Here is a 12,348-nt window from a genome sequence, read left to right as displayed (position 1 = left end):
AAAATACTCTCAGGACAAAATATCCTGGGAAAAAAATTCTTGGACAAAATATCCTTGGATAAATTTTTACAGTATTTTTTTTCATCTCCTTAAACAATATTTTTCGTATAATTTTTGAAAAAAAAAATAGTCGACTTTCTTGACAGTCTAATATATATATATACCCTTGCGGTATTAAAAATATTCTGGATACACTGAAAATATTCGGGTAACACGATGCAACCATACGGACTCCAGACTATTTCCAGAACGGTTTTGTGCCCTTTTTCGAGAGTGAACCCAGAGTATTTTCACAGCGGATACGGAGTAAATTCAAAGTGTTTTCAGAAAGTATCCAGAGTGGATACATACTGACACCGTTATGGACCCACAGTGAATACCAAACTGATACCAGAGTGTTTCCAGAATGTTTCCAGAGTTCGATCAGAGTGAATACATACTCAAACCGGAAGATATTCAGAGTAAATTAATATTGAAAAAAAAATTACTCTGAATACACTTTGGGAATACTCTGGATATGATCTGGTTTCAGTCTGATTTCAGTCTGGTATCACACTTAAAAAAGGGCACAAAACCGCGCTGGAATCAGTATGGTTCCATTCTGGCAGTGTTACAATTCTACTCACAACATCTCTACTCAAGTGAAGTAGCTACAACTCTACTCACTGTTTTTTTTTAATCAGGTTTAACTCTACTCAGTTGTATCCTTACTCAGCTACAACTCTACTCACGGATTTTAGCCTATCGATAAAATAGCAATTCTTTGTGAGTAGATTTGTAGCTGAGTAAGGATACAACTGAGTAGCGTTAAACCTGCGTATAAAAAACTGTGAGTAGAGTTGTAGCTACTTCACTTGAGCAGAGATGTTGTGAGTAGAATTGTAACACTGCCTCCATTCTGACTCTGGTTCCAGAGTGGTTCCAGAATATATTTCATACCGCTAGGGTATATATAACAATGTCTTTTTTCACAGTATTTGCAATAGTACTCTACTGTTTATTCAAATAAAATTTGACCAATATTTAAAACCCAACAATAAGTTTAAAAATGTTAAAAAATAAAGGAATTTCCCAAAAAATGCAATAATAATTTATCACGGGGATATATTGTCTGGAGATCAAGACGCCTATTACTCCAGATTTGATATTATCTAAGATTTAAACAGAGACCTAGAACAGTGACCTACTGTCCAAGTCCTTTTTTTACCAGTTTCCTTAAATCCTTTTCAGAGCGAGTGTAAAACGCGGTCGAGCGTTGCGTAGCCGGAGCTTTGATGATATTATTGAGTGTCCTGATAAAGATATATAAATATGTACGAGTGTTGGTATCCAAAGTCCTTATATTTTTACTCCATTCCATCATCAATATTATAAATCCTTAATAGCTTATTTATTAGTCAAACTATTCAATTTTTTTTAATCCCGTAAATTTATTTCCTGTAGGTACGGCCGTGAGTATGCAGATCCTTACCTTGGACACAGCATTGGACCCATGACAAATTATGGGGTAATTTATCATGTTACTTTTTATATAAATACACATATATATATCGTCTTACAAAAACTACGAAGGCGTATAAATTTTACGCCCTTTTGGCACCCGGGAAAAAAGACAAAAAATTTTTTTTTCTAATCGTTGCACTTTTTTAAAAAAAAACCGTTACCGTAAATTTCTCTCCTCGTTCTTATGGTTCCTGGGACGGTACCGGAAATAAAAAAATAGTATATTACACTACAAGGGAAGAAAGTTGAAATTCCTGCCCTGTGTGATATGATGCCCGAGGCGAAGCCGAGGGCATCATGACACACAGGGCAGGGCTTTTAACTATCTTCCCGTGTGGTGTATACGATTTTTCTTTATACCTGGTCGAAAGTACGTTTATTAATTACATTTTTGAATACTATAAACAACACAACCACGTTCTGCCTTCAGCTGACAGGTCGGCCATGTTTTTTTTATTTGCTCCCTATTGACGCGCCTCTTTCGGACATACATAAAACTTTAATTTTTTTCCGTCTCCCTTTTTTTTTTTGTTGCGTTTTTGATGACTGCCCCGCGACATTTGAAAGCACGAGCGAAGCGAGTGCGTCTGGTCGGCGGGGGCAGGCATCAAAAACAAAACAAAAAAAAAGACATAATTATACTTATAAAAAATAAAAATAAAAAATAATTATTTTTTTTCGAAAGAAATAAATTTATGCCTATGAACAAGATTTTTTTCCTGCCAATAAATAATATATAAATGAATACATAATCTTTCAATAATTAACCTCGCCTCTGCATCAAAATCTTTTATCACCTCATCCTCGTCCATAGAGTCATCAGATGATACTTTTTCAGTTTATTATTGCAAGTACACTGTTTACTTAAAATATCACAAACAACGAGACACGAAAACACTGACGTACATATAAATAAAGCAACGATCTATGATGTTATCGTCAAAAATTTTATTGATAAAGTGGTAGACGTTCAGTAGATGGCAGCAGCCGGCTGTTTCCGTAGGCACGAAAAAATTTTTTGCTCCCGGCGATGTAAGTGGGGCGCGTGTAACTCCACTAGGAGAGGGAAATGAGACTTTAGGCCTTAAAATTAGGGAGGGAAGTGCGTACTTTCGACTAAGGGATAAAGAAAAAGAATTTTTCTTTATCCCTTAGTCGAAAGTACGCACTTCCCTCCCTAATTTTAAGGCCTAAAGTCTCATTTCCCTCTCCTAGTGGAGTTACACGCGCCCCACTTACATCGCCGGGAGCAAAAAATTTTTTCGTGCCTACGGAAACAGCCGGCTGCTGCCATCTACTGAACGTCTACCACTTTATCAATAAAATTTTTGGCGATAACATCATAGATCGTTGCTTTATTTATATGTACGTCAGTGTTTTTTGTGTCTCGTTGTTTGTGATATTTTAAGTAAACAGTGTACTTGCAATAATAAAATGACTGAAAAAGTATCATCTTATGACTCTATGGACGAGGATGAGGTGATAAAAGATTTTGATGCAGAGGCGAGGTTAATTATTGAAAGTTTATGTATTCATTTATATATTATTTATTGGCAGGAAAAAAATCTTGTTCATAGGCATAAATTTATTTCTTTCGAAAAAAAATAATTATTTTTTATTTTTATTTTTTATAAGTATAATTATGTCTTTTTTTTTGTTTTGTTTTTGATGCCTGCCCCCGCCGACCAGACGCACTCGCTTCGCTCGTGCTTTCAAATGTCGCGGGGCAGGCATCAAAAACGCAACAAAAAAAAAAAAGGGAGACGGAAAAAAATTAAAGTTTTATGTATGTCCGAAAGAGGCGCGTCAATAGGGAGCAAATAAAAAAAACATGGCCGACCTGTCAGCTGAAGGCAGAACGTGGTTGTGTTGTTTATAGTATTCAAAAATGTAATTAATAAACGTACTTTCGACCAGGTATAAAGAAAAATCGTATACACCACACGGGAAGATAGTTAAAAGCCCTGCCCTGTGTGTCATGATGCCCTCGGCTTCGCCTCGGGCATCATATCACACAGGGCAGGAATTTCAACTTTCTTCCCTTGTAGTGTAATATACTATTTTATTTTTCTTTCTCTATAAAAAAAAAAATTACCCGTCATAAAAATTTTTTTTATACGCCCTCGTGTTCTGTACCCTGATATCTAAAATCATCTTAAACTAGAGATTCAAAGTTTTTAAATTATTCAATAAAAATAAAATATCAAACTTACGATCCTTAAAAAGTTAATGAATTAAAGAAAAAAAAAATTAATGATAAGCATAAATTTTTTGATGGGTATCGAGTGAAATTTAAATAATTAAAGTAACAGAGTCTGGTTGATACCTAAAATAAATAATGAATATCTCCATTAAATAAATGAAAAATAAAATCGATACTAACGTTTGTATAAAATTTTCAGGCGACGGTGTATCGAGGTGGTTACAACAGGTTTACACCCTACTAGAAACTACCCAGCCCTCCTACAGGAGTTTATTTCATCACATACTCGAGCAACTCATGACCATAATAATAATTAATCTTCGAGACACAAAACTCTTCTTTATAAGTCTCTTTAGTATCCCCGAAGTCCATGTAAAAAAAATTAAATTTTAAAATAAGTAATAAGCGCACTAATAAATCGATAATAAATCGGGTCAAGATGACGTTGATGATGACAACGACGATGACGTTCAAGTCGATCATCATCAGCAGCAGCAGTAGTACCATCTCACATCAGTTAATGAAGATGACCACGAGTTGACGTACGTTAACGACAACAAAGCCGACAAAATTTGACGGGCAGCGATGGCGGTGGATTTGATGATGCCAGTGGATTTCGATTTACAATCGATTTTACAAAACCGCTAGTGTAAAACCAGCAAACTGTGGATCGAGATCGGCGGGTTAGAAAATTGAATCGGTTTAATGCGACCTCGTGGATCATTTAAATTTAAATTGACAGCTCGCTTCGTAAAGTGACAGTCGTTCGTGGCCGGGGTGACGTGCCTGTGACATTACGAATTTACGTTGTCATCCATCCGATAAATAAAAACGACATTTCGATATAATATATAACATAAAACCGAATTTAATTTCATCACTGATTAACTTACAGATTAAAATATAAATTTTTTAAATTTATACTCAAGTCCGAGGCTAAGGAGATTCGATATATCCATTATTTTTCTTCGTATTTATAATTTATTCATATTTATATATATTATTGTACACTTGTTATCCCATTCATAGATTTAATTATCACATATTATCATATATTAATATATATCTATAAGATATCGTTTAAAATCAGACATATTTATATGAATTTCCAGTCGCATTATATATATACACATATATAAATTATTTAAATAAAATATGAATATTATACAAGAATAATTGATATTAATATATAAATAAATATATGACAATATGTGATAATTAATTTTTTTTTTTTTTTTAAATCGAACAAAATCATTTGCCAAATTGTAATATAGTTGAATATCGAGTATCGATGAGATATTCGTTTTTTAATCATAAATATTACCTGTGTATAATAATTAATATTAAAAATAATAAATAATGAATGTAATTATTTTATTTTTATTTTTTTTTTTTTAATTATCTCGCGTATATTAAAATCATGTCACAGCAGCACTCGATTCTCCATGAAATCGCTTGTCATTTTACGAACGCGGGATAAAATAATAATAATTAATAATAAAAAAAAAAACAAAAACAAAAAAAAATCTAAATGAACAAAAAAAAAATTAAAAAAAAAAGTTATTATTGTAAAATTACAAGGAAATATTTAGGTAGCTAGAGTAATTAATATTAAGACTTTGTGTGTAAGTTGGTAGATTTATATGCCAAATATGTGTGTAGGTTTACAAAAAAACCAAACGTCTAGGTACAATAGAACGTTAGTGTGTTACAGAAACGTAATAAAAATATAAATACTGATTTATTAATTAAAGTATTTAAATAGTTGATAAATAAAATGAAAAAATACTGGACTGTACGTACCGGATTCTGGTAAACAGGGTCTAGTCACTTATACTCTCTACCGTTTACAGTTTAATGTTTACTGCTTTTTATTATTTTTTTTTTTTGTAATTATTTATATGATAGTTTTTTTTTTATATATATATTTTAAGAGTCTCATTTTGTTCAATTGCCTCTTGGACCGAGATACTGACGGTCTTTCAGTTGGTGCGTACGGTCTAGAAAGAGTTTCTGTACAAAAATTTTGTATCCATGATAAAACAAAAAAAAACCATAAATTACGTAAGTGTCGGAATATGAAATAATATTATTTTTCAAATGTATGTACAATTATTTATTTACTCATTTAGTTAAGTCAAGCCTACATGACATGTTTTTATTATTTAGTATAATTGTAATTATTATTTACGTAATTTTTGATAGCTCGTGTAAAAAAATTTGTTACGAAAACGTTTATGGATGAACTTCCAAAATTGAGAGGATTTTTAATTTTGAGTTGATCATTGGAATTTTAAAATAATAAGAAGTGTCAAAATTTTATACTAGTGCGGAATTTTCTTGTGATTTTGAAGTTAAAAGACGATTAGCAATTTTCGGATTTTCTTTTCGATAAATGAATTTAAAAAAAAAATAAATAAAAATGTGCACTTGTAGAAAATTTAAAAAACTACAAGTGCAATTTTTTTAAATGTTTTTTTTTCGTAATTTATTGTTTTAAAAAAATCCAAAAATTTTTAGACCGGCTAACTTCAGTATCTTTTTTTCCTGCGGGTTTCTATTTTTTTTTTTAAATTTTTTTAGCAAAATTATTTGAATTGACAATTTTGTGAGTTCATAAAAAGTTCATTACTTCCAATCATTTTTCGGACTATTTTTGAAAAAGTCAAAAAAAAAAACTGACCCTAAAAGATTTTAATAAAACAAAAAATGTTCATAAATTTTTTTTTTTTCCTCATACCTGAATAATTCTAGTAAAAGTCAAAAATTTTCTTAATTCCCAATTAATTCCTTATTTTTTTTTTTCTTCAAACCCAAAAAATTTTCAAATCAAATTATTTTTGTTAAAAAAAAAAACCGAAAAAAAAACTTTCACCGGAAAATTTTCCACGATCCTGAAGTTAGCAGACAATTAAAATTTTTTTTGATTTTTTTTTAACAATTAAATGTGGAGAAAAAAAAACTAAAAATATGCACATATACATAAAAATATGTAGAAAATTTAAGACTACAAGTGCATTTTTTTTTCATAATTTATCGTTTTTTTTTAAATCCAAAAATTATTAGACGTCGGCTAATTTCAGTATCATAAATTTTTCACTTTATAATTTTTAAAATTCCCAAAAATTTTCTCCTTAAAATTCAAAATTGTCTCCGTTTTTGAAGTTCACTATCACGATCCTTTTGAAAACTTTTTCTTACACGAGAGTAAAAATAAAAAAAACCATAAATTAATTTTTAATTACAAATTACAATTAAAATTTTTTTTTTTTCAGTGAGCAATTGAACAAATCACTTGAAAATAATCTTTTTTTTTTTTTTTATTTTTTTTGTATATTTGTTTGTTTGTTTATTTAGTAATTTGTATCGCAAAGTAAATTCGTTGGTAATAAGAGTAATCCATTATCCGCGAAACATCTCGACTCTGACATTTGTTCAGAGATTTAAATGCGCTTAGCATCCTCATAATTCACTCACGGTGCCGCGGATTAAACTGTAACGAGTAAACTTCATACGGATTGAGATTAAACGGAAATTGGTAACGCACAGTAGAAAAAAAAAAATAAACAAATAAATAAATGAAACAAAATATACGAAAGATGAGAATTTAAAATAAAAGCGAGTGATATTTCTGTTGAAATAAAATAATATAAGTAAAGATTTATCATAAGACTTTTTTTAGTCGCTCGTGTGTGTGTTGAGTGAGAGATTTATTGAATGTGTTGCTGATAAATAAACAAAATAACATGATATGAGTAAATAAAGTCGTGTGAAATAGCCAAATATGACAAAGATTTTAGGGATATCGTTACAATTAAATATAATCTCGCTAGGCTAGATTAACTGTAGATTATAAAGTAAAAAAGTAAATAAATATACAGATACAAAGTTAAATATTAAAGTAAAATAACTTTTCATTATTAATTATAATAAATAATTTCAGTGGAGCGTAATGAGATTTTAAAATAAAAAAACTAACTTTTGGCGGGAAATGAAAATTGCCAATTTTGTAAATATATAATTATAATAAATAATTAATAATAATGATGATGATGATGAGGCAAATAGTGTCAAGCACAAATCACTGATTGAAAATATTGTAATGAATAATTAGCGAGTTATAATAAATCATACTCACTTACAATAGTAATTTTAATGAGTATAAATAAGTTTATTAATAAATAAATAAAATGTAGATTTAAAAAAAAAATTGTAAACAACTTAGAGAAATAAATAATAAAATTTTAAATAAATAAACTAACAGATTTTCGTCAAGTGATGCGTGTATTTACAAAGGTAAACTCAAATAATTATTTAAATATATTATGTTATGGAGGCATCGGTTGTCTGGATTTTTTTTGCTGGTCTATTGAATGCCTACAATTTTTTTTGATATTATAATTTTTTACTGCTCAGTTGTCTACAAAAATTTATTTCCTTTGTTGCCTATGGAAATATTGAATATGTAATTTAATTGCATAGAAAAACTAGTGCACTGATCTGATGTCTACGGAGAAATAATTCATTTTTTTTTTATGACTGTAAAAACTCGGGATTGAATGCAGATTTTATGAAAATTGAATTCACGGAGTTTTGGAGTTTTTAAAAAATTCGGAGCAAATTCAGTGACGGATTTTTTTTTAATCCGCGTTTTGGTTCGAAGTTTTAATATTTAAAAAAATTCCCCGGAGTAAATTTAACTGCGAGACAAATAAATAGACCTCCGTATTTACTCCGGATTTAATCCGCAATTTTTTTTGTCTATTTAATTGTGTATCCAATCAAAGAAATATCTAATTACTGAAGATAAGCTTCTGATTTTACTGCGAAAACTGAGTACTCGAAAAAATTATCAAATTTCAAGACTAATTACCTGAGAAACAGCTGATCTGAAAAATATCAAAACCGCGGAAGTAACCGGAAAACTTGATAGTTTTTTGTTAAAAATTAGTGACCTGATCAGGTTATTCCTGCATCGGCTATGAGACTCAACTCAGGATTTTATTATGGACCGGGTATGTCATACTACTGTGAAGACTAACGTAGTTTTGATTTTTTTTCAAATCTGCTATTTTTTTTCTCAAGTGATCGGTCTTGAATATGAAGAGTTTTTCCTCAAGTACTTGATTTTCTCAGCAAAATCAGGAGCTTATCTGCAGTAATTAAATATTTCTTTCATTTGGGTACACAATTAAATAGTAGACTAAAAAAAAATTTGTGGATTAAATCCAGAGTAAATGCGGAGCGGATGTCTGCTTATTTATTTAATTCTCTTACAGTTAAATTCATTCCGAAGGGGAATTTATTTTAATATTAAAACTCTGGATCGGAACGCGGATTTAAAAAAAATCCAGGTCACTCCGAATTTACTCCGAATTTTTAAAAAACTCCAGAACTCCAAGTGAATTCAAATTTAAATAAAATTCTTAATTACTCCGCATTCACTCCCGATTTTTTACAGTCATCAATTAAAAATGAATTATTTTTCCATAGACATCAGATCAATGCATTAATTTTTCTACGCAATTAATTTACATATTTGATATTTCCGTAGGCAACAACCGAAGAAAATAAATTTTAGTATGCAACTGAGTAAAAATTTCTAATCTCCAAAAAAAATTGTAGGCAATAGATCAGGAAAAACAATCCAGACGACTGATGCCCCCTTATGTTATGAGCTCTCTAACTCTTTATCGACGTTCGTCAGAATCTTATTAACAGTAATTATTATTTAAATGTTATAATTATCACAAAAAAACAAATATTATGTAATAATTATCAATAAATTAATAGATTTTAAAAATAAATAAAACGCTTACCTAAATTTTTAAAAATAAAATTGTAAAATTAACGGACAAATTTAAAAAATAAATTATGTACATTGTACTGTAATTACAATTTATACTTACTCGTGACTATTACCTCTATCAATAGGATATATAAAAAAAAAATACCTAGAAATTAGAGTTAAGTGTCAAGCTCAAATTATTAATTTGGAGATTAAAAGCTGACTGCTTGTCATCTCATATTTTAAAATGATATTAAAATAACAATAAATATATATAAATATATATATATTTAATTTAAATAAATAATTGCGTTTATTTTACGCACAAATTCAAAATTAATAACAGGCCTATTGATTATTAATTATTTATATTAATAATAATAATAATAAATAGTAATAAATAATTTATTATAAATTGATTTGTGACGAGCCAGTCGATAAAGACTCGTTTTACGCAGTGTATAAATAATCTCAATAATACGCACCGATACAAAATAATAATAATATTTAACTACCGTCAACTTTTAATTATAATAATAAATAAATAAATAAATATAAATTTTAAAGAAAATGAGTAGAAACGTTTAACAATAAATAACATGACTACGTAATTACACATCTTTTACCAACATATCCTAGTGTACGAGTCAGGGTACTGCCCAATTAAATTTATATTCATCTATAATTGTAATTATTTATAATTATAATTAATTGTTAATTTTTGTTTTTTTTAATCACAAGATTTACTGGCAACTTTATGAGAATCTCATTTAATTTAATTTACTCATTAATAGAGTCGGGATTTTTGCTTTGATTTAAAAATAATAACTAATGATTGATGTTGTCAAATGTTTGATTTTACGGCGGAAATATTGGTCGTATGAAAAAATTTTTAAAACAAAAGTTGTAGGAAATTTAATTTTATGAAAATAATGTCTCCTATAATTTTTTTATAGGACTAATACGAAAGCCGTAATTTCAAAATTATGATTTTCATAATTATCAAAAATTTGAACCGTTCATTATGAATCTTAATTTTGGAATTGCGGTGAAAATATTGGTTGTATAAAAAAAAATTGCAAACAAAAGTTGTTCAAAATTTAATTTTGTACAAAAAATATCTCTTATAATTTTTTCTTAAGACCAATATTTTCACCGTAATTTCAAAATTAAGCTTTTCATAATTATCAAAAATTTGAATCATTCATTATGAATCTTAATTTTGGAATTATGGTGAAAATATTGGTCGTACAAAAAAATCATAACAGACAATTTTTTTCCAAAATTAAATTTCCTACAACTTTTGTTTCGAAACTTTTTTTATAAAACCAATATTTCCGCCGTAATATCAAACATATGAACCATTAATTTCAAAATTAAGGCAAAAATCTTTTCCCTACTCATTAATTATTATTAAATATTTATAAAACTGTTTTTTTTTTACTTTCAAATTAATTTGAAAAAATAATCAAATTTATTAATTAATTTTTATTATTTAAATATTAATTATAAGTTTACTAGATCTGAATAAATTCATTATTGCCATCAATAATTTTAAGATTTAATTAAAACAATTTTTTTTAAATTAAATGTATATAAATATATAGTAATTAATAATTGCCAGTAATACTTGAGTAGTCCTAAAATTTTTGTAATTTTATTGAAAAAAAAAAATACGCACCTGATTGGCAGCATTGAATTTTTTTTTTAATAAAAGTTTTTTTGAGCATAAAAATGAATGAGAGTAAAAAATATGAGAGGTATTCCATGACATCAGTATGTTTATGTATACTTTATAAAATTGCGGGTGTATGTAAAAAAAAAAGAGTGAATTTACTGAAATGAAAAAAATCAATTAATTAATCAATGAAATTAAAATTAAAAAAAAATCGATTGTCACAAATACGAGCCATTTTAAAATGCACTTAATTAAATAACAAGTTGCACAATGGCAATTGATTTACATGCGTATATAGTAAATGAATAAAAAAAAAAATCAGCTATGCCAATTTTATTTTGCTTATTGCAGTGTAATTATATTGAAGGCGAGTTAATTCTCGATTAATAACTTTAAAATTAATAATAATAATAATAATTAATTACGTAAATTTATTTTTACGCATGTGTTGGATAATGAAATGGTAAAAGGTGAAGAAAAAAAAGAAAATACAAATAAAAAATAATAATAAATTTAATAAAAGTAATTAATAAGAATGTAAGTCGGATTGAGTTTAAAGAAAAAGATGATTAAAAGAAAAATACACACAGCGATTGAATTTAGAGGTGTTTAGATTTAAAACACCGGTATCATTGTCTGATTTGATGAATTTTGTAAGTCTGGACCAGCTATTAGGTTCTCTTTACTCCCATAGTGACTTCTTATGGTGTATTTTCCCTGTATATTATCAATGTTTATTATTAAATATTTTTCAAATAACTATTTGACTTTTTATTTATCATTTTAGTAATTTATTTATTTAAACATTCAATTGTAGGGTAGAACATTTGTGGCCACCGCTCCTTTTTCTGACATTTAATACTTTAATTTAATTAATGAGAAGGTATGAAAGAAATTTTTATTAAAACAGTGTAATAAAAGTATCTTTTACTCAGCTCAACATACCCGCGGTATAAATTTGTTAAAACAACTGATATGATGGTCGTGAGCCATTCTGGAATGACAGGAACGCAGAGGGCTGGAGAAAAGAAATTTGGTCACGTCTAAGATGCGGAAATATTGGCAGACATCACAAAAAAGGCTACAAAGCTTGGGACTGCAGACTATGCCGTAGTGAACCAGAAACCATCGAGCACCTGAGAGGACCGGCAAACATCGAGATCTGTCTTTTATTCA

General features: G+C 28.4%; 1 protein-coding gene across 10 annotated transcripts in view; it reads left to right on the top strand.

The window, feature by feature from the left end:
* The window catches only part of LOC130664649 (RNA binding protein fox-1 homolog 2), a 138,654-nt gene extending 126,993 nt beyond the window's left edge, over nt 1-11,661 (top strand). For all 10 annotated transcript variants that reach the window (XM_057464671.1, XM_057464672.1, XM_057464667.1 and 7 more), the window contains 2 exons: nt 1,444-1,507; nt 3,906-11,661. In XM_057464671.1, coding sequence (XP_057320654.1) covers nt 1,444-1,507; nt 3,906-3,950 — 109 coding nt within the window. In that variant the 3' untranslated portion in view covers nt 3,951-11,661. The remainder of the gene's footprint in view (nt 1-1,443; nt 1,508-3,905) is intronic.
* Nucleotides 11,662-12,348: the final 687 nt, after the last annotated feature.

The sequence above is a fragment of the Microplitis mediator genome, chromosome 3 (genome assembly GCF_029852145.1).
Source record: "Microplitis mediator isolate UGA2020A chromosome 3, iyMicMedi2.1, whole genome shotgun sequence".
Classification (NCBI taxonomy): domain Eukaryota; kingdom Metazoa; phylum Arthropoda; class Insecta; order Hymenoptera; family Braconidae; genus Microplitis; species Microplitis mediator.
This window is presented reverse-complemented; position numbering and strand designations above follow the sequence as displayed.